Source organism: Neolamprologus multifasciatus, chromosome 12 (genome assembly GCF_963576455.1).
Source record: "Neolamprologus multifasciatus chromosome 12, fNeoMul1.2, whole genome shotgun sequence".
NCBI classification, from domain to species: domain Eukaryota; kingdom Metazoa; phylum Chordata; class Actinopteri; order Cichliformes; family Cichlidae; genus Neolamprologus; species Neolamprologus multifasciatus.
Genome location: NC_140450.1, coordinates 19,616,242 through 19,641,646, shown reverse-complemented (window position 1 = coordinate 19,641,646; position 25,405 = coordinate 19,616,242). Strand labels below are relative to the sequence as shown.

The following is a 25,405-nucleotide window of genomic DNA, read 5'->3' as shown; positions in this document are numbered from 1 at the left end:
TGCCACACAAATTATTTGTGCCTCTCCAAAAAATTAAATTCTGTCATCTATAAGATGAAGGAGAACATCACAAGCCTGATAGCTGCAGGCCTGAAAGCAGGAGGTGAATCACTCCTGTTTTCTACCTGGAGACAGTGTTTAAATTGCAATCTGCCTTTAGTGGCTTTTTGGCAGCAACTGTGACATTCAGGAGTCGCCTTGTTCTGACCAATGACTGTGTGCTCCATGTTTACTGCAGTCATAGATAAAAATATGTACCACAGCCTCATCAGGCAGGTTTCCATGACAAATTTTCTGTTTATGTATATTAAATTTCATTTTCGTGATTTTATGAGCTTTTTCAAAAGTGTATTATTTTACTTTATTTAGTGTTTAACGTTTGGTTAGAAGCAACACAACAAAAAACTTTCTCAGTCAATTCAGATTTGCAAAGTAATAAATCCTTCAAACAAAGACGAGGTGATGTTTTAACGTAAGTAAGAGCAGCCAAAAAAAAAAGTAAACCACACACGAAGGACGTACATAATTCTCAGATGTACGGTCTCATTGTCGTTACTATAGCAAATCATTCGGGCATGCGCAGTTAAGTGATAAACGCACTATCAGTCGCAGCGGTTGAGTTGGCCTGCAGATTTGGGCGAAAGCAATGAGGTAATTCAAAGTCTTGAACTTGTTTTTACGGTTAGTCTTAAAGCTTTTTGTCAGAGGTGTCTGTCTTCGTTTTAATGCTCGTGTTTTCTTGAATGCATGTTGCAGGTCAAACGATAAAAAAAAAAAACACGATAAAACAGTAGCTCCCAAACAGAGAGCCCACAAAAGAGTTCATGCTTGTAGTAATAGCTGGTAAATTGTACTTTTATATTTTCAGCGCATTTCCGTAGTTGTCCCTGTTGGGTAAAAATATGTGTCATTCAAAAGCTGGGACCTCCATACTGAGCCTCGTGTGATTCACTTCAGTGGGAGGAAATTATGTGCTAATGCTTGGGTGACTCCAATTACTGACCCTGCAACACTCTGAGGTTTTAAACCATTCTTCATGTAATCATTAGAGACAGACGTGGTCAGACTGACTTGAATCAAGAGCTGTGGTTTCTTTGTTTATTCATTAATCGTCTCTGCTGCACTGTGACTCAGCATGAGGATTGGACCAACCCTATAAGCGCTTTCCTTCAAATTAATGGTTAAACAATAGCTTTTTTATTTTCATAACAGTGTTTAGTCTTTATCAGCCTTGATTAAGCCTCTTGTCATGTTAATCACACTGTATGACCTGATTCTGAAGTAAACTTAGAGGCTGATTAAAGGTTAAGAGGTCAAAATCTAACCAATCAACATAAGAAATGAAAGTGTACAAACAATACTTCCTTACAGTGTAAGGGCATGTTTGTTGTCATGTTGAATCTCTTTTTTTTGGGGGGGGGGGGGGGGGGGGGGCTTTGGGTGACAGCAGGTAGCGGGAATGCGATATAACAAGTGGAGCTGTGTTTTATGCCACCAACTCTTTCCCTCCCCCTGGATGTCAGATCTGTTATTCAGCACACGAACAATAGAAGAGGCTCTCTCTGTCTTAAACAATTCTGTCAAGTCTGCCAGATACCCCCCGTGACACTCTGGCACACACACTGTATCTGCCTCCTGTCCAACTCTTTATGCTTGATCCTAATTTTCCCCCGTCACACAGACATTTAACTTCTCTGTCTTTCTCCAAAGGGCAGTGTTGTTGGTCTGGGGTGTGTGTGTGTGTTTTGAAGGAGAAGGAGAGGGAGATGATGAAGCTTGGGAAGTAGAGCAAGGAGGCGGGACTTGTCACCATTCACGTGTAGTGCTGATGATGCTCCGTAGAGCATCAACAGAGTCTGTGAAAGAGGAAAGAGGAGAGGGCGCTTGGTTAAATAATAACTAGTCAGCCATGAGGAGCGGTGTGTCGCGCTGCTCTGAAGCTGAGCCAGACTGTCGGGAGGAGACACAGAGGTGAAACTCGGAAGTGGAAGAAGACATCTGGGACGTACCTGTACCAAGCACAGACGCTGCTGTTGCCATGGGGGGCTCTCTCAGCCAGCACAGGAAGGGATCTGTCAGCTCTCCTCGCAAGAAGAACAGCATGTAAGGCTAGATTCTTCATTTGTATGTTTGTCTGTGAGCGTGGGGAGATGCTCCAGCTCTTTGGTGTTTTGTCTAATGTGGATGCTTCTGTCAGTGAGGGGGAAGAGAAGTGGGAGATAAGGAATCAAAGTGCAGTGTTGGGACACTGAAGCAAACAGGACTTTCTGTGCTAGGCAAATTTGCCCATCATGGGAGTTTGAATACTAGTTAGGTATTCAAATCAGACTAAAGGCAGAAAGCAAGCGAGCTCGACTGAGGAGTGGCGCAGCTGATAACATGAGCTGAAGGTCTAAAGCAGTTCAGTTTTGACAGCTGCTGTAGTTACCACAGTATAAAACACAATGCTGCTGGCAGGTTTTGATTATGCCGCTGTGACCCTAATTCTAACCCTAATATGCACTGCGTTAATCGTACAAATTGTGCAGTCCATTTCTTTCAGGTACTGCAGATTCCTGTTTCGTTCATGCATCGTGTTTGACATCCTTAAAGACCCGTGAGATGTGAAAACCGCAGCTGTCTGGAACACTTATATTGAAAAAAAGGGCATTTAAATGTTTGAGCTGAGGCTAGAAAGCACCCAGTCACCGCTCATCCTCTTCTTTTTCTTAATCCTTTGTCACAAAGAGGACGAAGTGAAAGGACTCGCTATTTAAAAGCTTTTCTAAGCTCCTTGTAGCGAAACAACAGTTTCGCATTGTGTGTTATTTTAGTGGTTCTTGTCAGTGGCTGTTAATATGAGAAGCACTGCCGCCATGTACTGAAACAGATATTATTTTGGAGATGGCAGCAGAACACAGAGAGCGACTGTAAGAAAAAGCTGCAGAGAACTCAAAGGGACAAACACTGAGACAAAGCCATGTTTAAGAAATGCTCAGCTGGTTTAAAAAAATCTCACCGCTCAAGCATACTTCAGTCTTCTGTATCCATCTGTGTTTTTGTAAGGTCAGATGGGGGTTGGGGTCATCTTTGAGAGAAAACTGGGAAACCAACCACTGGGATTGGAGCTTTCAGCTTAGGATCTAAATTTAGTTGGCTTCATCATCCATTTTATATCCTAACTGGAGCAGTCTTAGATGTGCACTGGTTTTTTTGGTTTTTTTTGCTCTCCAAAACCCCTGAACACGCAAAGAGTGTCTCGCTCCAAATGCAGCTGCCCTGCATTTGGAGCTCATTTCCGTCTCCATGGTACAAATCAATCTAACGTGGAGTGAAATGTCACATCTTCATGTAGCAAATCTAAGGATAAGCATTGATTTTAAGCATAAGGCTTCGCTGTGGGGTATTACCAGCACAAAGATCAAAATCACGGCTAAATAATTGTGAAGTTAACAGGTAAAAACTTTGATTTGCACCATACATTGGATGTTGAAATGAAGTTAAGAATAAGTATAGCTATATTGGCTTTCTAATGGCAGTTAAACTTTTTTTGATTTGATTTGAAGATATGAATATAAATACAAACATAAGTTGCAGTGGGGTGTGTCGACTCCCTCCCACACTATGGACATGAACTGTAGTGTGGGAATTGTGTGCTCTTTTGTTCCTGTTGTAGTCCGAAACAGTAGCTCAGCTGGTGCCTGTGCATCAGTCCTCCTCTCTTATTCTCTCATCGCCTCATTCTTTCTCTCTTTGTTTTATCATGTCGCTGCCAGTCGGGTTATTTTAGTGCATTGCAGCACTGCAAGGGCTTCGGCTCTGATGATTGTAACTGTGTTCGCTCAGAGCTAGTTTTCCGCTCTGACGCAAATAATTGAATGTTCTCTATAAAATATTCAGGAACTCTTTTGCGATGTGCTTCCCAAAAGCATACCAAAGAATTTGGAGCATGAGCCTCTCTTTGTGTAAATTTATCTCTGTGTGTCTTTTATAACAGCCCTTCCCAAACTGAAGAATGCCACCGCCCAGACTGAAATATGAAAATCTTCTGCTGTCCCACCAAAATTTTAATCACAGCTCTGATCAGCACATCAGATTAAGATAAATAGTTTACTGCTTTACAATTCTGAACTGCTAAAATCTCATAGACAAAAATGTTTTATTCACAACAGAACATAGAAAAGCTATTGAATGTTTAAACATAGACATTTTACAGTTTCATGAAAGATATTTGGTCATTTTAAATTTGATGGCAGCAAAAAAAAGTTGGGACGAGGCAACAAAAAAGACTGGAAAAGTAACGATAGACAGATTCACAAATCTGCAGGAAAACTGCATTTACAAACCTCACTGCATTGGCTCAGGAACTTTTCTGGGAAACCATTCACTCTGCCATCCACAAATGCAGATTAAAACTTTCATGCCATATTGATTGTCTGCTTTAGTTCAGACGATTAATATGTGAATGGGATCCATAAATGCTGCTCACTTCTCTGGACCAAAGCTCATTTAAAATGGACAGATGCAAAGTGAAAAACTGTTCTGTGGTCAGATGAATCTGGAATTCCTTTGGGAAAACATGGATGCAGCATCCTTTTTAGTAGGTGAGCAACCATCCAGGCTTTTTTAGGGAAGGTCTTGCAAATTTCAGCAAGACAATGCTAAACTACATGCCTCATCAGTGACAAGAGCATGTCTTCACAGTACAACGTGGTGAACTGACCTGCCTGCAGTCCAGACATTTTCAACTGAAAACACCCAGAGCATCATGACATGGAAAATACAACAAAGGAGACCCGGGGCTGTTGAGCAGCTAGAATCCGATATTCCAGCGAGAATTAGAGATCATTCCTCTCCCCAGAGTCCAACAGCTGGTCTCTCAGTTCCCAGATGTTTACAGACTGTTGTTAAAAGAGAGATCTGTTACTGCCAAATTCAAAATGACCTTGTATTTTTCTTAACATGGTACATTTTTAAATAATTGAATTCTGATTTTATTCACATTTCACACATAATACCAAATTTTTTGGAAAAGGGGTAGTAATTATTAACAACAGCATCAGGTTTCCACCTACCGACAGATGAAAAATTAAAGTACCATAAATTCTTTTAGTAAGTTGATGTGGCAACAAGTGCAGCAAGAACAACCTGATTCTAATTCTATGCTAATTCTATAAGTCTGTGTAACCTCACTGGAGGGATGAGGGCTATTGTTTCTTCATCTTGGGGTTTGATGATGGGTTTTGGAGAGAGAGCTGTTCAAATTCTCCCACGGGTGTTCAACTGGGTTAGTATTTGGTGATCTTGAAGGCCCTTGTGAGTAACTGGCACCATTTTTATATAAATCTAATCATGCAGTGACCCCTTGTGCTCTATGGAGAACATTTTTAAAGAGAACACTCCCATCAGGAGTGAAATATTTAGGCTCCCAAAAATGACACCTGATTTTTTTTATTTTTTATTTTTTTTACATTTATTTTTTGTGTCATGTCCACTCACTTCTTTTGCATCCATGTTTTGTATTATTGAATCGCTGACTGAAGCTAGTGTTGGCCTTTGTGTCATTTCGTTTTTCTTACGTGAGGAATAGTTCCAAGAATGACCACTAGATGGAGCCATATCTTTTAAGAAGCCAACATAGTGTTCTGTTTGGATTAGATAATATTACAACAGACTGTCTTTTGTGAGACATTAAACATGCTCTTATGTAAAAGTTATGAGAAAAGTGACTTATTTCAGGAATTCATGGCAACCGTCTTTAAAAGGGAATCCAGGCTCTGTAATGTTTGTATTCCACCAAGTGGAAGTTGAATCTGTAAAAAAAAAAAAAATAGAAAAATGTTACTTTTTAATTTTAGCCATTCGAGGTTGGACGCAGTAGCACTGGTGTGCACGTCCCATGACATGTTTGCCGTTTAGCATTTGTGCTGTGTGATTGTTGATCAAAGAAGAACCATTCAAGGATGACATTTTGCGCATTCACTCGAATTCAGTTTCTAATTGAAACACATCCAGAGCTTAAATCTAACATTAAAAGAATGTAAGCTGCAATTACACTGGACACAAAACATGCTGATGACTCTGTTATTCTTAGCTGTACTGGGGATAGAAACATAAAGTCAGGTTGGGATGACTGTTATAATCAAAGGCTTTGTAAGCTTTTGGGGCTGACCAAAGTAATTTCAGCTACAGCTTAACTTTATTTTTTTCTGGTAGAATGTGTCTTGCGGCCAGGAGAAAGGCAGAAAAGCCAAATAATAATATAAAATACACAGAACAGACTAAAAGATGTAAAATAAAAATGTAAGACGTGAATAAGTGACAATAGTGTAGTATTCCTTGGTAGTATTCCTTGGGTATAAAGGCAACATTTTCAACAGTTTATCATAGCAATCTGCTCGTCTCGTGAGACACAGGGCCACTTTTTGGAAAAAGGGGAGCTTTTTTCCAGCTGATGAAGAGGGAAACACAAGAATGTCCAAATTAAAAAATACTCGATAAATGTCAAAGTGAAATCATGTCCAGTGTAACAAAAACTGTTATTAGTATTCATCCAAGGACAAAGAACATTCACAGGCAGTGTGTAAACTTTATACTGGCGCTAAAGTGAGCGTCGGCAGCTAACCTTATATCATCATGCAATGGATTAGGCATAGAAATAAACAGTTTGTGATAGCTGGGATGCCTCACTAATTCCTTCTTAGTCTACACACAAACACACACTTATCTCATCCAGTATCACATCGCCTCTGCTGCGGCTCACAGACATGTTTATCACGGCCGATTTATTCTTAGCTCGTAACCACACATGCTGCTTTCAGTCAACATTTATTCCGTGATTAAGGATGTGCATTCTTGCTACATTAACTGACAGCACACCCATTTAACAGACGTGGTCAAGTGTGTAGGAGTGTGCCTTTTTTAATGTGCCATAGTCGTTTGTTTTTGTGTGTGTTACTACGAGAGCCAATGACCACTTATAGGAGAACGTGTATGTGTGGGCTTTGCCACTGTTACTTGTGTGTGCTATTTGTGGTTTCAAGGTATTACATAAGAGTTGATTTTTTGTTCCCCTTGTATTTTCCTCCTGCTTCTGTCTGCGGTCTGTGCCTCTGCCAGGGAGAGAGTGAGGGATATTTCCACTCACAGACTGCGTACTGTTTTACTTACTGTTTTCCTCGCATGGCCAGTTCACATCTCCAGGTGTTGCAGGGTGAAGAGTTTGTGCAGCACATAGTGTATATCACATATGGCTACTTTATTATGATTATGTAATGATCATGATTATTTGAACTTTGAATAAACTTGTATTTCTCATTCTACACTGGACTGTTTCCAAACAGCTGGCTTGGTTTTAATATCTAAAGCCATTGTTGTAACTGAAATTGAATAAATAATCTTGCATGGCCTTTTCACTTCACCTTTGTGTGCTGCTTGAAGGGCTTTGTTAGCTGCAGGCAGACCATCCTCTCCAGGACAGACAGGTTTGTCTTCTCATCTCTCCTGATAAGGGAACAAAGGCGACTAAAAGCAAACACAAACAAATGTTTGAGATTCTTCTCCCGCCCCAAACGTTCTTTTTCTTTTCTCTTTCATATCCCAGATCTTTTCATTTCTATTATCTCCCTCTTTCTGCCTCTCTCCTTTCTAACACTTCCCCCGTCTCTGTGCGCTTAATTAAATCAATCTTTTCCGGTTGCCATGGCTCTCATTTGCTCTGTTTTCGCTGTCGACTCATCATAGGCTGAACAGAGCCTCTTTTTATGTGTTCGCCAGTGTGTAAAAAATATGTGTGAGTACACTGGTTAATCTTTCCCTCACTCGCTGCCTGCGTGTATCTGTGGATCAGCTCAGTGTGATAATAGCGCTCCTGTCTTTCCTTCCACGTGTTTTGTGGGAGCAGTAAATGGCAGGACGGGCACCTTCGAGTGCAAATAAAAAGCATAAGCAATAAAATGCTTATGCTTTTTACATTTCACATGCTTTTTACATTTCACAGTTCACATTTTTCACAGTAGTTAGAGCTTCTTCCTGTTATTAGATTATTCATGGTTCATGTTTTTTTTGTTGTCAGAAAATGCATCTCATCTGGCCTAGATACCGTGTGTGTGCGCACGTGTGAGAGAAAGGGAGAGAGGTATAAATGTGAAAGCCTGGACTTACATAAGCCACCCATGAGCAACCTCAGAGGCATTTGTGTGAGCAACGATGAAGCTTTCAGCGAAATACTTTATTCTGCCGGTGTCGTGCTGAGCGGCATCGTTACTGCTGAATTTAGGTTTGCTGTATTGATTTGTCCTCAGGCTAGCTTGGATCGTTTAAGTGAATAGTAGCTCTGTTAGTTGATGACATATTACTAGATCAGCAACTTTATTCTCAGCTCAGATTTTACTTGCCTGCATTATTATAAATGTAAAGAGACTATTGTTAGTCCTTGTTAGAAATATTTGATCTCGAATACTCTTTTTCATGCGGGCCTCTGTGTTGCCAAGTCAAACTGTTACAGCAAATTAAGCTAAAGTACCTTTCAGTCTCACTAAGCAAATTAAGTGACTGAGCAACATCTCAGTCATTTAATTTGTGAGAAACATCCTTCAATTCATGATAATAAAAAGCCAGGACGTCTGTTTTAAAGTAGCCAAAGTTGTAAAGATTTTATAGCATCTGGAAAGCTCTCAGAGCACTTACACCACCCACTTTGTGAGATGTGCCTTGGCCTTGACCTCTTTTTGCCTTCAGAATTGCCTTAATTTTTTGTGGCACAGATTCAACTGGAAATATTTCTCAGAAATGTTGGTCCATGTTGACATGGTAGAATCACACAATTGCTGCAGATTTGTCAAATGTACATCCAAGATGTGAGTCTCCCGTTCCACCACATTCCAGATGTGCTCTGTTGGATTGAGTTTTGGTGGCTGCGGAGGCCATTTGTTTACTGTGAACTCAGTGTCATGTTCAAAAGTTGACTTTTGTGACATAGTCTGTTATCCATGGTCCTGGATACACTGTGGTCATAAAGAGACGGATGTGGTCAGCAACAATACTCAGGTTGGCTCTGAGGTTTAAACGATGCTCATATGCCAAGAAAATATTCCCCACACCGTTACGCCAACATCACCAGCCTGAACCGTTGATGGCAGGATGGATCGATGCTTTCATGATTTCTGATCAGCCAAATTTTTTGCCCATGTGAACTGAGCCTGTTTCCTGTTCTGAGCTGACAAGAGTAGGACTGCGTGGTCCTCTGCTGTTATAGCCTCTCAGCTTCAAGGTTTAATTCAGAGATGTTCTTCTGCTTATCTTGACTGTAATTATTTGAGTTACTGTTGCCTTTCTATCAGCTCAAAGCAGTCTGGTCATTCTCTGGCTCTTTGAATTAAAAAGGTATTTTTCTTGAGAGAGTTGAGGCTGACTGGATAGTTTTACAACTCTAGAGGTTTTGTGTGACAAGCATAGTAGTTAGCAGTTTGTGAAATGCTCAGAAATGCTTGTCTAGATGTATAAATGAGTGCTTTAAGGTTTATAGTTGTGGGGGGAGGGGGTGATGTTGAGTAAATGGGCTTTACAGCAGGGTATAATTTCCAGATAGCATTTGCACCAGTCTTTTCAGAATACTTCATATACTTACAGCTTTTGAAATGTATATATGCCCTATTAATTCTTCTCCCTTAGCCTGATCACCTCATCTCTGTAGTAGTCTGTCTGTCCCAGAGAAAACAGACCCTTCTTGCCTCTTTAAACAGGAAGCTTTGGCTCTCCTTTCCCCCCCTCTCCTTGCTTAACCCTGAAAGGATCGGGGGAAAGGCAAACTCCTGAGGACAAACAAGAGAGTTAGCAAACATGTGGGAGCAGGGCGAGCTGATGTCTGTTAACCAGCTGATCGTCCGCCCAGACAGAGTGGAGAGTGAAAAAAGGAGGGGAGCAGAGGGAGGAGTGAATACTGATGCTCCAGTAATCTGTGCCGTGTGAGTCAGTGCTGTTTAGAGCAGAGCGGCAACAGAAGCAGCTGCAGCAGTGTGAGGCACGTTTCTCTCTCACGAACGTCAACAAAGCAGAAGAGCAGGATGGGAAATCTAAGCGGCTAAGCAAGAGGAGGAAGTGAGACAGCAAACGGACAAGGCAAAAGAAGAGGAAGAGAATCAAAAACACAGATCGTGCACTCGTGTTTGCCTTTCTTTTCTTTTCTTGCGGCACTCCAAGATAAACTGCCAGTTTCATTGACAGCAGTAGTAATCGAAACAGAGGAAGAGGAAGGTCACTATTAATTCTTAGAAGTGTCGTCACGCTTGGGACTGAACGTGTCGCAAGGATGTCCTGGTTGTCGCCGGTCCAGTGGGCGAAATGGACGTGGTCAGCAGTGACTGGAGGTTCAGCTGATGATGGTCAGCCCGCAGCGAAGAATAACGGAGAAGACATGTAAGAGTGCATGAAGTGAATAGAGAAACATAGCTGCTGCAGTATAATAAATACACTCTGATAGAGAAGATTTGATGCCACGGACTCTCGCAAGTTGATTGTGAATGTGGGTGTTTGTGTGATGACTTCCCTGAGTCATGCTGACAGGTGGTGGTTGTATACAAAGAGACAGAGCATCACTTACAGCAGACAAACTGCTCAGAGCTGTGATAATCTCTGATGCTTTCCTGTGCTGAGGATTGATGATGCTGTCATTTGCTAAACACAGATACTTGTTTAAAACACAGGCGCTCAGGTTGCTGTTTCACGAGTGTCTGTTTTATGTGCACCGTCGTGTTTCTTTGAGAAACCAACGGTACGACTGCCCAGGCCTGTTTTTATGTGTGTTTGGGTGTTTGTGAGGGCTCTGTGGTAGTCGGAGAACAGTTGCTGAAAACTGTGGGCAGGGAAAAAAAGCCACAGTTTCCAAAGCTTTAGATTTTTTTCTTGTCCATTTCTAGTCTCTAAGTAACCTTCCAAGATTGCAGCCGTTGGGGCCGTCACTGGGATGTGACTCAGAGTGTGTGTGTGTGTGTGTACACAGTGAGGGGGTGAGTGGGTATGTATATTAGGATTAGCTGCTGATGGTGGGGTTGTATGGAGCCCCAGAGTGTCAGTGTGTTTGTGTGAGCTGGTTATCAGAGGTGAAGTGTGGCTGGGACTGTGAGCTTTGTTGCTTGTTGTGCTGTCTTTCATTAGAGTGCAGACATTTTGATGTGCTTTGAAGTGACTGCGACACACACACACACAAACCCTTGCTGTTGATGTCCCTCCTTTTTTTTTTTTTTAGTCTCTCCACAGTTTGGAAATAAATTTTGGCTGGTTGCCGTGGCAGCTGACACAGCAGACCCAAAGACTGCGTGTGTGTCTGTGTTTGTGTGTTTCGGGACACAGTGTGTCGTTACTAAAGAGCAAAGGATGCAGGTGGCCTTGTAGTGCTTCACTTCCTCTCCTCTCCCTTCCTCTAACTTCCTTTAAAATAAAAGCACTTTATGTTTGGTCACTTTGAACTTTCAGCTCTATTGTGCTTGGGTCTCTTAAAAAAACATGAATTCCTTACTGAAAACCTGTTCTGTGTTTGTTAGAAGGAACAAGACGATCCAACGCCCCAAAACAGCATTCAAAGTTTTATAAACATAATTTAGTAGCTGTTTGTAGGACATATGTGCAGCTTATGAAGCTTTTCAGTGCCTCTCTGTTCTCACAGACAGCACACTGTTGTCTGAAACACTGTCTTTAAACCAGGCAATGTGATGTTTATTTTTATCCCATCTTCTAAAGATTTTTGCAAATACAATGTTGTATATTGTGTTTTCTCATTTTCAGCACATTTTATTTTCAAAAGGCAACATTTGACTTTTAGTTCCAGATAATATCATGAATAGTTGAGCTCAGTTGTAGCTCAGTTTCATGAATCTATTCATTCCTCTGTCTCACAGTTCGGACTCCGAGGGGACTTTCGAGACTCCAGAGGCCGAGTCTCCGAGTGTTGTGAAGCTGCTGGGCCAACTGGACAACTCCAACCATTCAGGTGAGATTGCTCAGCTGCTTAGCTAGTTCATACACTTGTCAGAATCCACCCTACCTGCAGGATGAGCGTGATTGGTGGTACAGAAAAGGCAATGAGTCTGTGTCCTCTTATTTAACAGACATGAATTGGTTTCTCGTCATTTCATAAACAAAATAAGCTTCATGCTTGAGAAATGAAAACCTGATTAACAAAACTGGTAAACCACATTTATTCTATTAGCTACACATATTCAGTTATTTAATGAGCCAATCACATGGCAGCATTTAGGCACACAGACATGGTTAATATGAGCAAACTGAGATTAAGGAAGGGTAAGAAAGATAATCTAAGTGAGTTAAACAGCATGAAAACATGTATACATTCTGCTGTATGATGTAAGGGCGTGTAACTATTGACCATGTCCATCCCTTTATGACCACACTGTGCCTGTGTGTCTTCTGATAGACATGGACACAATTAATCTCGCACTGGGGAAATTCAGTTATTACAACAAGGGTCAGGAAGAAAAAGTTAATTAAAGATGTGGTAAAAAAACAATATCACCCTGATTTGTATGAACAAATGCAGTAAATTACACAGATTTTTTTAATATGTACTTACAGTGCAGTGGGAATGATAATATTTACAGATGGGTTTTTTAGCTGGTATTTATCCTGCGTGGTTATTGTGCAGTCTGACTGCTGTTGGGATGAAGCACCTACAGTAGCGCCCTGTCCTACACTGTGGCTGCAACAGTCGACTCCTGAATGTCTGCTTACATCAGGATAATGGACCATGCCACATATTTCCAATCATTTGTGATTTTTGTTTTAGCTTTGAGAGGGGTGTTAAAAGCACCTCTGCGCATGAAGCCTAATCGGACTGACTGCTGACATTACACACTCACAGGTGGGGCTGGGTAACAAGCCGGTTTTTCTTGTGTCACACAATGCTGAAAATTAGTCTTCCATACTTTCTATAACATGTATTTGTATTGGTACGGAAGCACGGATAATCCATAAGCGTTTCAAACAATACCTGATCTATTTTTCAGGTTGCTGCTAAGATTTCCAGTGTGAAAGGTTTTCCTCATAAGATGTCGGATCTAAATCTGCACTGAGAGTCAGTTTAGACAGGCGGACCTAAAGAAAGATGTCACAGTTATTGTTATTACTTCAGAATAATAGCTTGTTGAAGACTATTACTTTCATAATTATGCCTTCTTTTTCGGGTTGGATTTGTTTTTGCTTTCTTTTGTAATTTGGAGAAAAGTGATACTTTTGTTGTAACAGTAGTATTTACGCTAGTGTGCGTTTAAAATGTTCAGACAATGCAAAGTTGCTTTGTGTAACTTCATACTGGGAATATTATGTTGCTCATTATGCAGTTTTAGCGTGCCAGAATCTGGTCTCGGATCAGCGTACTGTGATCTGCTCAAAGTGTGCTTATGAAAGGTAATCAGACATGTAAATGAGCTCACTTCAGTGAGGCACAGACTTGCAAACGACGCGGGCTGAATCCTCTCTTTTTGAACCTGCCAGCAAGGCCTACTGGGGTGCTTCTCACCCCCTCTTCCTCAGCTGTCCTGCTTTCAGACACGCACAGACACAAGTAGCACGCATTACCATGGCGATGGCGTTTCTGTGTGGAAGCAAATGCGATTGTCACAAATGTTTCTCCATGTCCTTTAATGATGATTAAAAAGTAATTGATTTCGTCTGTGTGTGTGGATATGTTGTGTCCATTTTGCACGGATGTGTTTTGTAACCACAGTATATGTGAAGCTGTGCCACACAGTAATAGAGATTACCGTATTTGTTATTGAAAGTAGTTTGCAGACAATAGCATTCTCCTTTTTGGGCTGAAACAGTCACGTTAAGTTAAAAAAATCTGGGTTAGTTTCATGAATAAAAGATCAACTGTGGAGAAACTGATACTCGGGTTCCCTATAATTAGAAGACTTGTGGTTCTGGGAAACTACTGCCTTTTCTTGGGAACATCCACACGCCACAATCTAACTAGATGTATTATTTAAACAATAATGAAGATGAAACCTTAGGCAGTTGTGTGTATGCTTGTATTTGTTTCTCTGTTCAGTCTTCTGTTCCTTTCTTTTTCAGTGAGCTGTGAATCTGTAATTCAGCTTGATGTTGTTTTTGTTGCTAAGCCACGTGGTGGTGGTGCATACGTCCTTTGCATGACTGGGTGTGGTTCCACTACATCTGTTCCTTGTCTCCAAAGGGCGTTTCTGTTGTGTGCCTGAAAGTATCCTGATTTCAGCTGAAGCTTAGCTGAACTTATTCTATGATTCAGTGAGCCTCACGTTAGCATTCGATCAGAGCAAACTGTGTGAGAAAGCGCTAAAACCACAAAGCCTCGATTCATGTTTTGCGCGTACGGAGAGGTCCCTGTTGCGTTATTAACGGGCGTAGTATTGTAAGTTTAACAGTATGTGGATGGGTGGGGGGGTCTGACTTGTTATAGAGATTCCTGTGTTTCAGCAGCAGTGTGATTCAGCTGCTGCTGTGGTTGTTAGCTAGCTCTTAAAGAGATGTATAAGGACACAGGAAATGAAGTGTTCTTTGAGGAAGTCAGCAGCCATTTTAAGTGCTCTAACAGGAGAAGGAAACGTTTCATGAATCACTACAAGGTTAAATCCTCCAGAGACAGATGCAGTCTTAACATAGACACAGGACGGGGATGTGAGGTTTCATGGTTTACAATCAGAGAGTCTGGAGGAACTGGAGGAGTGGATTTATAGATAGCAATGCTTTGCACAAGTTATTAAATTTAACATGTTGGTTAACACCCCTATTGTATTCTTTCATTAGCAGCAAATTATGATGCAAAAATGTTAGTGTCAAAGTTACAGTTTATTATGTGCCTTCTAATCCATCCACCTATGGATGCATCAGGGCTCAGTATCTTGCCCAGGGGAACTGTGACAAGCAGCCATGGGGAGCAGAGTTATTATAGTTTTTGTATTTTCTAAGTAGTTTTTTTATTTTAATTTCATTTTGAAATTTTGTTTAATTTCGTTTCACTTAGTGGATTTTTTTGCGTCAGTTTAGCTTTTATTGTTTGAAAGTGTTTAGTTTAAGTTTAGTCCTTGTTATTACTGAATGGAATACATATGTCACAAAGTCTTGTATACATCCAAAGTCTTTATAAACACATCCATCGAAGCCTCATCAGGCAAGTTAAATGAAATTGTTACTAAACTAAAACTCAGAACATTTGCTGAGTTTTCCAAGCTAATTAAATATTTTCAGGTCATTTCTTTGTCTAAAATCTAGTTTTTATCTTTATTAGAGTTAACCCTTTTTTGTAGTTGAAGTCAGGTCAAGTCAGCTTTATTTGTATAGCACATTTAAAAGACATCAAGTGTCGGCCAAAGTGCTGAACAGAGGGACAATGTAATCAAACAAAAGAAAGAATTGAGATAAATGAGGTAAAAAAAAATTGTAATAACCTTGATGGGGAGCTGGGTAGTAAACCTTCCGATTGCCAGCTGTCCTGCTCCACCTCACGATATACTATATGGACAAAAGTATTGGGCCACACCTCTCAACCTTTGAATCCAGGTGTTTTCCCTCTTAGCTCGCCCTTTTCCCTCATTTAATTTCTTTTTTTTTTCACAGTACAAAGGTTAACTAGTCAACTTATATGACAAACTAGCTAAGTAGGGACATTTAAATAGAGGATTCTTTTTGTTTCTAGATTTTCAGTTCTGTAGTCTGTACGGGGCAGTTCATTGACTCTTTGTCAGCATGTTAAGTGTTTCAACTATATAATTTTTCCAGCTGCAAATCTCAGATGAGATTGGCTCCCTCTTCACCTGCCTCACCAAAACATAACTGGATCCTTTGCAAGTGATCCTGTACAGAAGCGTGTTTGACACAGATCCTGATTTTATTACACCTGTTTTCTCTCGATCACTTTCGATACAGCTCTTCAGGATCAGTCACATACATACATTAAAAATATCTTTGCAGCCCTGTGGCACAAGTAGATTAATAAAGGCTGTCAGCAACATATGAGTCTGTTTTTAGGGTTTTGCATCCTAAATATTGAAACTCTCACTGTAGAGAGTTGAAAACAGCTTCCGTAAACCTACATTAGTGCGCATTTTAGTCTCCACATGTGTTTAAATCAGCATACCCAAATTGTAAATAAATTGACTTCTATTTTTCATTTTTTTTCCACAGTTTTTCCTGATGTTACAAACCACATTCTGAATACAGTCTCCAGCCAGGATCTTGGTACCGCTCCATCCCAAGAGGTCGATTCTCTGAACAACCTTACCAGCTCCTCGCCTGACAACAGCAGGTTCAGTTTGGATCAGAACCTTAATTTGACCCTCAGTAACAAACCCGAAGTGGTCATTTCCCCATCAAAGACTCTTCCACAGGCTGCCCGGCCTCCGACGCTGTCTGTCGTCTCTCCGCTGAACAAACCCGATCCCTCCGAGGTGGATGACGAGGCTCCGGTGACGTCCGACTCAAGCCCGGATTCAAACTTGACTCTCAGTCATGACATTAGTGTGGATTCGGATTTGCTCAATGGCAACATGGACTCTGACATTTCGCTACCAAGCACAAAACTGACCTGCGAGCCCAAAGGGTCAATTATCACGTGAGTACGTTACAGACTTATATACGAAGCCCTGTCCTTTCCAGTCATAAGCCATAATCATCCCTGTTCCAGTCGGTGACTGCAGTTACACAAATGCTGAATCTGAGCCAGGGTGACTCACACATTTTCAAGCTGAACAAGTGCTTTTCTCTTTTAGTGGCTGTGGGGAACAGTACTGAATGCTCACTATTGTCCTCAATGAACCTAGGAGATCAAAGTGTTCCCATTTTAATCAGCCGTGGTCGCCTGTTGTGTGTCTTGAAAAAGTCCTGTGAGCTGTTTTTTCTTCTTCTCTTCTTTCTAATGAAGAAGTAATATTCAGCATTATCGTGTTTAATAATGTTTTTTTTGCAGTAGTGTTGGTTTTATTTTAAGAAGTTTTAGAATTCAGTCAGAAAAATTTTTATTTGAAATGCCTGCTTTTAACCCGTGGATGCTGATGAAAGGCTGGATATTGTAGTCCTGTCTTCATACCTGGATTAAGTATTTTTAAGAAAAGCTTTGTTTTTGCAAAAAGATTTCTTTCTCTTCAAAGGTATTAACCTCCTTAACATTTCTGTAAGGATGTCAAGCATCGCCCTCTGGTGTTTTTTAACCAGAACTCCATATTTACCACTAATTCGAGCTTTTAAAAAAGATTCGGCACAGGCATGGTTATTTTTTTTTCCTGTTTTTTAACTAATGGATGGTTAAAAAAGCAACTTAACTGTTGTTTATTAACATATCCCAAAAATGATCCTGATGTGAAATGGCATTTTGAATTTTATTGATATTTCTTTATGCATAAACTCAATGTGCTTAACACAGAAGATCAAAAACACTTTATAGTTAGTTATAGTTAGTTTTGTGAGTTCACAATATCATTTCAGTTATTTTTAGTGTTATTTATTTTATTTAACAAAAGTGGGTTTTTTTGGACCTAGATTTTATTTTTTATTATAGTTTTAGTTATTCAAGGTATCTGAGTGGACGATCACATATGAGGGTAAAAAATAGCACCGGCAGGTAGATGTTTAGGACATGTTTGGATGATCTCTTTATCTGCCGTCTAGTTTTTGCCTCAGTTTTCAGTTTACTAAAAAACAATAACCCTCACTCACCTTGTGTTTACCCTGACTCCTATCCCGTCCTCTCCTGTGTCTTTCCTTCCTTTTCCTTCAAACCCTGTCATGCTGTGTCCCTTTTCTCTGTGTGGCCTCAGGACTGCTGAGCAAGTCCATTTCCTCTGTGTTCTGTTGTAAGTACTTTGTAACTGTAGGTGCAGAAATGTTTGTGTGGTGTAACTACGGCTCTCTTTTTTTTTTTTTTTTTTTTTTTTGTCTTGCATACATTCATTAATTCTCCTTTGATCACAAAGCGAAGGTGGAAGAAATTGTGGAATTCATTTTATTAAGTAGATGAGAGAAATGGTTAGTGGTAACCCTATACATCCCTCCAATGCTCTGTGCAAATGTTATTTAAATTTGGCAAACAGCTTCTTCATTAATCTGCTTTTTTTGCTGTGTGTAATTCAGCACTTTTAGCAGAGCATGCGAGCGCAGCACACACAAAGCAAAGCTATATGGCCCAGCTGTAAGGCTTCCTCTGTCTCCTAATTTCTCTTCTCGTCATCACACTTGTCCACATGTATGCACACACGGATGTGATCTGTTTGTGTTAGTGCTGATGTTGTCATTTGCCTTCATATTCAGGAACTCCTGCAAAGTAAAGCAGAACCAGCCAATCCAGAACAACTTTAACGGACAGGTAAGCACTAATAGGTTTTCTGCTGTTGAGGAGCTTCAGAATCGCTGATTAGCACTGCAAACTACATGCATGATGCAATGGCTATGGATGATTGAGTTTGCTGCTGTTGAAGGATGACCATCATGGAGACCACGCCACAGATGAGGAGAAACTGGCGAGCAGCGTCGGGGTCAAACCAGAAAAGGAGCAGAACAGTGAGTCAAATGATTAATTTAGGTTTATTTATACTTAAAATATTTACTTTTCTCATGGCCACTTCACCATAATACACACAGTACACAGGGCACACACTATCCCGATATCAGATAACTGTTAATAATTGTCAGCCTGCATCAGCTTTCCACTTGGATCAAACAATCAGCCAGGGTTAATCAATACTGCACATCAACTAGGTCATCTTTGCCATACCGTCACATACACAATAATCATTAACTTCACATGTAATTTTGCATCACATTGAACCCTGTTACTTTGTGAGTTATGAGCATGAGAAAGTGAAAGAAAATCATTATGAAAATGTGCTAGGAGGCCTAGAAGCATTGAAATACAGCTCACATTCACAATAATTCAAATATATGTACAGTGAGTGAAATACTTACATCATAATTTAAAAAAAGAAAAGTATATGTAATTAGATTTTACACAACAAAATGTTGTTTAGAAGAATACATTTATATTTTATGTACTGTAACCTAGTCTGTTACATTATATGGCACTAAATGACCCAGTGACTGCTGTTTCCTTCTAGTCCAAGATTGCCAGGTGACATCCAAACCTGAGGCATCAGACTGCTGCTCTGTGGTGAGATACCGTCATATTTTACCACCCAGTCATTTCCCTACATCTGCTGCATGTACAATCCATTTAAAGACTGCAAAAGTCTTACTATATAGAGCAATTTCACTGTTAGACCAATGATTTTTGGCTTGAGGCTTTCATGTTGGTCAATGTGCTGTTGGAGCTTTGACCTTTTTAGTCGTTTTCCCTCCTCCATGCATCTCCATGGAAGTAGGTGAAGTTGTGCCAGAAACCTGTGCTCTGCTCTCTGGTCTATTTATACATCATCAAACTAGAAGCTGTCGTGCATATTCTTTGTTTGTTTGCACCCTCCATGATAATACCATCTAGTGAACACTAGGTGGGGCTAAAGCAATCTTTTATGGCTCAAGCAAAGCTTTTAACATTCACTAGTCAAGTGTTTGACTCACTGTCTGTTTCTCATTTGTTCTAGTTTGCTTAGCGTCTGTGTTAAAAATAAAAACGTTCTAAGAAAAAATAAAGAATAATGGCAATGAGAACTTAATTGTAAGCTTCCCATGTAACATATATAGCTCCAATAATTATGACACTTTATGTGAAATAGTAAATGCCATTTGTGGACTACATTTTGGCTATAAATATGACTTTGGAGAAATACCAACGCACTGATGCCTATCGTACTTCCTTAAATTCACAACTGGACAAATTATTTTGAGTTTTGTGTGACTTTGATGTTGCGACCAAATTTTAGCTGGATGAAAAGAGGGCAAAATGCAGCCTTGATGTTCAGACCGAATTTTAGGCAGTTTTCAAGTAGAAATGGTAACATCTCTACTTATATTGTTAAATAGACTGTAATCAACAGGATTTATGGTTATATATAAAATAAAGAAATTACCTGTTTTGCAAGTATCTTTATGACTCTGCATTATTGTACCTACATTATAAGGAATCCATTTATTTTTGGCCACCTAAAACATTCCACTTTGTGGAACTGTTATATTATATCTGTTGCAATTTCTGCTGCCATCTTGGCCAGATCTGTCTTGAAAAACATTTTTCTTTACGTCAGTGACACTTTTTAGCAGGATAAACAGATGTTACATAAAAGTCACTTTGCCAAAAAAATGACTGGAACTTCTGCCTTGTGACAGGAATGTTGTTTGTGGCTCTAAATGTAGTCTAGTATAAATGCAGTCTGCAGACAAAACAGTCACTTTAAAAACAATGGCTTTGACATGTCCTGGCATGTTCCAGCACTATGTGTAAAAGTAACAGTGGTACTTTGCTGCTTCATAATAAATTAATTGATACTTCTGCACAGTAAAAATAGAAAGATTGTCTGGCTGAATGCTCAGTGTGCAGTTTAGAGCTCAAAACTAGTGCAGTACTGATACGATGACTTCACTGTGCTGCAGGAGGTATTTAGTGTCTGCCACTGTGCTCAGGTGACAGATGGATTATGATTATCATTCAGCAGATTAGAATATGACAGCCATAATCCAGGGAAGGACAAAACAACCGAGGAGAGAGAGACGGAGAGAAGGAGGAAGATTGAGGTCTGTAAGAATGCTGATCGAAAGCCAACGGCTGGTGTGAGGTGAAAGATGAGCAGTTTGAGAGAAAAATAAAAGGAAAACAAAGAGAAGGAAAGGAGTTGGTGTGTGGAATATCTTCATATAACAGAAAAGTTACACAAAAACAAGAAAACAGCACAGTTTACATGGAATATATGGTGTAAATATAAAACGGCATTGAACGCTAAACCAGTACAGAGAAAAACTTTGTTAAAGTGTGCAGATTGTTCAGTTTTATGGGAGTTTTGTTGAATGCTGTTTCCCAAAATAGTGAAAACTGTTTGTGGCCTAGATAACGTTAAATTCTCGACGGTTTAGTGGGTAAAACGCTTATTAGCCCCGTACAAAAGAAAAAGACACGAGAGCATGACTGATTTCCTTCTGCTCTCAGCAGTATGAAGACACGTGCAAATTGAAGAACAAGTCGGGGGGAAGTGAGATGCAGAAAACGGGAAGTCAGGTTCTGGATTCCATCTGCATCAGTGAGGCAGAAAAACAGGCTGTTCTCACCCTTATCAGAGAGGAGGTACACTCTTCTATCACACTCATTCTTCAGTGTTGCATGTCATCAGTGTACTTATTTATTTATTTGTATTTTTTTTACTTTGACAAGGTTTCATTCATGCACACAGTTCATGCTCACAGGAAATGTCTTCTTTCAGATCATCACTAAGGAGGCTGAAGTCAGTGACTGGAAGAAAAAGTATGAAGACTGCAGGAAAGAAGTGGATGAGATGAGGTTAGAAATATGAGAAACCACTACCATAAGAGTGGTCGCGTAAGGTTTTGATAAACTATGATAGGTTAACTTATCTCGCCTCTATCACCTTTAAAAGCAGAATGAATGAATATGGAGCCCTTAGAAACCATTCTGTGTCTTATTACAGAAAGATTGTTGCAGAATATGAGAAGACTATCGCTCAGATGATTGGTGAGTGGAAATACTGAGAGATGTATTTGAACAGTTTCTAACCCTGACATAACAGACTGTTATTTTCCATCAAATCAAAATTTTCCATTAAATCAAACATTTCAAAGAATTTGTGTTGTCTTATCGAGCCTGCAGTTATGATTTCTGATGTCACATCAGTGAAAAACCAAATTCCTCCCTGCTTGTGATTAAAAATGCAATATTTCAAGCAGTTGAGTCTGAGAAAAAGTTGTGTACCACGCCTTAACAATAGCTGCTTCTTCTTCTGTCAGAGGACGAGCAGCGCAACACTGTGAGTGCCCAGAAGGCTTTGCACACAGTGACGATGGAGAAAGACGCTGCCCTGGCAGACCTGAACTCAGTGGAGCGCTCGCTTTCTGACGTCTTTCGCCGTTACGAAAATATGAAGAGCACTCTGGAGGGCTTTAAGAAAGTAAGGGGTATATGCCTGTCAAGTCGAAGTGCTGTGATGATGAGCTGATAGTAGCACAAATTGGAGGATTGTAAGAGGATTAAGGTCAGAATAAGGTTGGATGGTATCCTGTGATAAAGGGCAGTGGTCTTAAGAGCAACAACACAGGTTTAGATCAATATTTCATGGTTCCCAGCTTTGTCAGATGCCACATAAAAACCAAGTGTATGCTGAAATCTTTACCTCAGTTTGGTCCAGGACTTAAATAGAGTCCTCACTTTATGTGGTTGTATTGGAAAGACTTCTAGGTGTAAACGTGTTAAATTACAGTGTATGGCATTACTCTAGTTAAAGACCCGAGTTAAGGGAAGAATTAGAATAACAAAAGCATTCACTGTAAAGATGACTTCTAAGGTGCACTGTGTTTGTTTCCGCATGGAGAATGAAGAGGTGTTGAAGAAGTGTGCACAAGAGTATCTGGCCAGAGTCAAGCAGGAGGAGCAGAGATACCAAACACTAAAGCTGCATGCAGAGGAGAAACTGGACAAGTATGTAGAGAGCAAATATAAAACTACAATAAGAAACGAAACACTCGACAGATTCAGTTTCTGTTAATTATCTCATTTCATGCATCTCTTAGAGCTAATGAGGAGATCGCTCAGGTGCGTGCAAAGGCGAGCGCAGAAAACATGGCGATGACCGCCAGCCTGAGGAAGGAACAGATGAAGAACGAGTCTCTAGAACAAGCCCTGCAGCAGAAGGTGAATTGCATCATGGATACAAAATCTGCTCTGAGCCCCTTTTTGTGTGTAGTAGTGATGGACAGGCTGACAGAGGAGGACTATTATGTTTAGAGAAGACATTGTCATTTATAGCGAGAGTAGGGAGCAAGTGCAAGAGAGTCTGGAGAGGTGGAGGTATGCACTTGAGATAAGAGCAAGCAAGACAGGTGTGACGCTGCAAGGAGCAGAGATAGTGAAGGTGGATGAGTTTAACCTGCGGTCAGCGATCCAAACAATCGACAATGCAATTCAATTCACTTTTATTTATACAACGGCAAATCACAACAACAGTCGCCTCAAGGCACTTTACACCCTACAATAATACATAACCCCACAATAATACAGTAATAAGACAGTGAAGAAGAGAGTGCAGAAGGGTGGTGTGACAGAGGTGCATAGTAGGGATGAGGTGAGAAGGATGCAGATGATCCGTTGTGGCGACCCCCAAAGGGAAAAGCCAAAAAAGTAGTTGAATACAATAAATAGTCTGGACTTGGATTGGATCATTTCCAAATAAGCGTACTTAAAGAAACAATCCGATTAATATTTACATATGATTTGCACTTGTATTTGTTAAACTAAAGGGATCCTGCAGCTGGCTTGCGCTGCCACTCAGCTGAGGTGCACACCATGAAAGTTTAGTTACAGCTTGTCCCACTTGAACGATCACGAGCCACTTCCTTCTACAGTGAAGTTTGCTAAATAGAAATTTGTTCCTACATGAAACTGCTTACAAGAAAACTTTTGTTGTGTTTTTTCTTCTTCTGGGTATCTAGGTCATGATTTCTGGCAAATGACAGTGCTGCTGAGTTTTAAAAAAAGCATTTTTGGTGGTTAGATGGTATTTACTTACTTTCCTCTATTCTGTTTTTTTACAGAATCAAGAGATCGAAGAACTGACAAAAATCTGTGACGAGCTGATTGTCAAAATGGGAAAAACAGACTGAGGATTTCTTTATGGGAATCAACCATGATTGTCCGTTCCTCTGGCCCCGTGCATGCATTCAGCCCTGAAGCAGTTCTTATACCCTGTACCTGCCCTGCATCTCAGAGCCTGCTTATGTACAGACGTCTAAAGTAACTTCTTGTATACTACGATTGCACTACATGTGACAGGAACCAAGAACGCTCTATACATGTTAATTACGTGTGATTATCTTAGTTTGTTTTGACTTCGTGCCCATTTTGAGGCCATCTGGGGGCCTTGTGCTTTTGTCAATCATTCCAGCGAACAACAGCTCACTTGTGACTCAATTTTCCCAGCAGCTTAACCGCTAAATTCCCAGCAACTCCTCATGCAGGGTGACATCAGATTTAATCTAGGCCGAGATTTGTTTTAAAGTTACATTTCAGCTCAGTTTTGTAGAAGGAATATTTTCTATAAAAGAAGCAGTCTATAAAGTGTATTTTTCTACGACGCAAATGTGGGTTTTATGCTCACCGAGGAAGGCTCAGGGGTATTTCGTCAGGGTTGAATGAGGTCAAGGTTAAAGTCAAGCTGCACAAAACGGGAAGAAAGGGGTTTAGGATCACTTGAGGAAGTACAGCAGCCCACAGAGGCTTTTGTTTGTTTGTTCAGTTATGATATTGAAAGCAAGCTGCATATAATTAATATCATTTGTTTAAACTGGTTCAGATGGCGGCACATTTGGGATGCTCGACAATTCAAAAACCCACAGAATATTAATCAGTCACTTTATATGTAAAAAAAAAAAAATTAACCTGACAATCACATAAAGATTCATGGCTTCATCCTGTGTGCACAAACACAAATTTGACTAACTAACTGGTGTTAATGATTGCGAACAGCTGGAAAGGAGAAAAAGAGTCACTCTGTATGTCAGCTGAACGCTAAAGGTTATTATATTATTTTAAGTGCTGCTGTTCTGTGTGTCAACAGTTTTTGTTTAACTTTCAGTATGTAACCGATTGCTCACTAAATCACATTTATCTCTCAGACTTTGACACCTTTGTATTTTTTTCCATTGCTTATGTGCGATGATGAACATGTGAGCCTTATTGCTTGTGTTTAAAGCAGTACACTAGTAATGCAATAGAAAAATATCAATTTATTGCATGTTTACTTTCACATCTTTCCATTTTTCAGAATGCACACAGTTTTTTCTTAGCACCAATAAAAACTAGATCAGCGCAGCGCCGCAACAACAGTAAAATTAGAGCTGGTTCCCATATTATACAGAAAAAAAGTTTGCTCTTTTAGAAAAACAAAAGAAATGTGTGAAAAGATCACCACTCATTCAGGTTTTATCATAAACTAAAAATATAAGCCTTTCATTTTGATGTTGGTACTTTTTGGTCAGTCACTACTGTAACTTTCTTAATGTCGGATAACTTAATTGGCTTTGTAACTTTAGCCCCTGTAATTATTTAAATATATATTTGTGAATTAGAAATGACGATCTCACTCCTGTGTGGAAGCGACTTGAGCGTTTGTACATCCTTCCTGAATAAACCTAAATAGAATTTGTTCTGCTATGTTTGATTTTTGTTTTCCTGTCTGAGTTCTCTGTATGTGTCAGTGTGCATGTGATGGCCGCAGCTTTGGACTCGCTGCTGATTACGATGCATAGCGCTTACATTTTACACATACATTACATT

The 25,405-nt window shown here is 40.1% G+C and overlaps 1 protein-coding gene across 5 annotated transcripts; it reads left to right on the top strand.

Moving 5' to 3' along the window:
- Window positions 1-547: 547 nt before the first annotated feature.
- On the top strand, window positions 548-25,274 carry LOC146506860 (transforming acidic coiled-coil-containing protein 1-like). Of its 5 annotated transcripts, XM_085180131.1 has the most exons (14): window positions 9,552-10,395; window positions 11,874-11,965; window positions 16,153-16,579; window positions 17,781-17,816; window positions 18,271-18,325; window positions 18,438-18,519; window positions 19,074-19,126; window positions 21,056-21,187; window positions 21,324-21,400; window positions 21,549-21,592; window positions 21,865-22,025; window positions 22,446-22,552; window positions 22,645-22,765; window positions 23,665-25,274. In XM_085180131.1, the coding sequence occupies exons 1-14, from the start codon at window positions 10,289-10,291 to the stop codon at window positions 23,731-23,733; spliced, it is 1,563 nt and encodes a 520-aa protein (XP_085036257.1). In that variant the 5' UTR covers window positions 9,552-10,288; the 3' UTR covers window positions 23,734-25,274. The 5 variants fall into 5 exon arrangements, with proteins under 5 accessions (XP_085036256.1, XP_085036255.1, XP_085036257.1 ...); XM_085180130.1 differs by lacking the exons at window positions 9,552-10,395; window positions 17,781-17,816 and adding an exon at window positions 548-651 and having other exon boundaries at window positions 21,053-21,187; XM_085180129.1 differs by lacking the exons at window positions 9,552-10,395; window positions 17,781-17,816 and adding an exon at window positions 1,730-2,103 and having other exon boundaries at window positions 21,053-21,187.
- Window positions 25,275-25,405: the final 131 nt, after the last annotated feature.

Excerpts from the sequence above, each read along its gene's own strand:
- LOC146506860 (XM_085180131.1), top strand. The coding sequence starts at position 10,289 with ATGTCCTGGTTGTCGCCGGTCCAGTGGGCGAAATGGACGTGGTCAGCA. Across the intron at positions 18,520-19,073 it reads ACCAGAAAAGGAGCAGAACA|TCCAAGATTGCCAGGTGACA; the intron begins GTGAGTCAAATG and ends GTTTCCTTCTAG. Across the intron at positions 21,401-21,548 it reads AAAGAAGTGGATGAGATGAG|AAAGATTGTTGCAGAATATG; the intron begins GTTAGAAATATG and ends GTCTTATTACAG.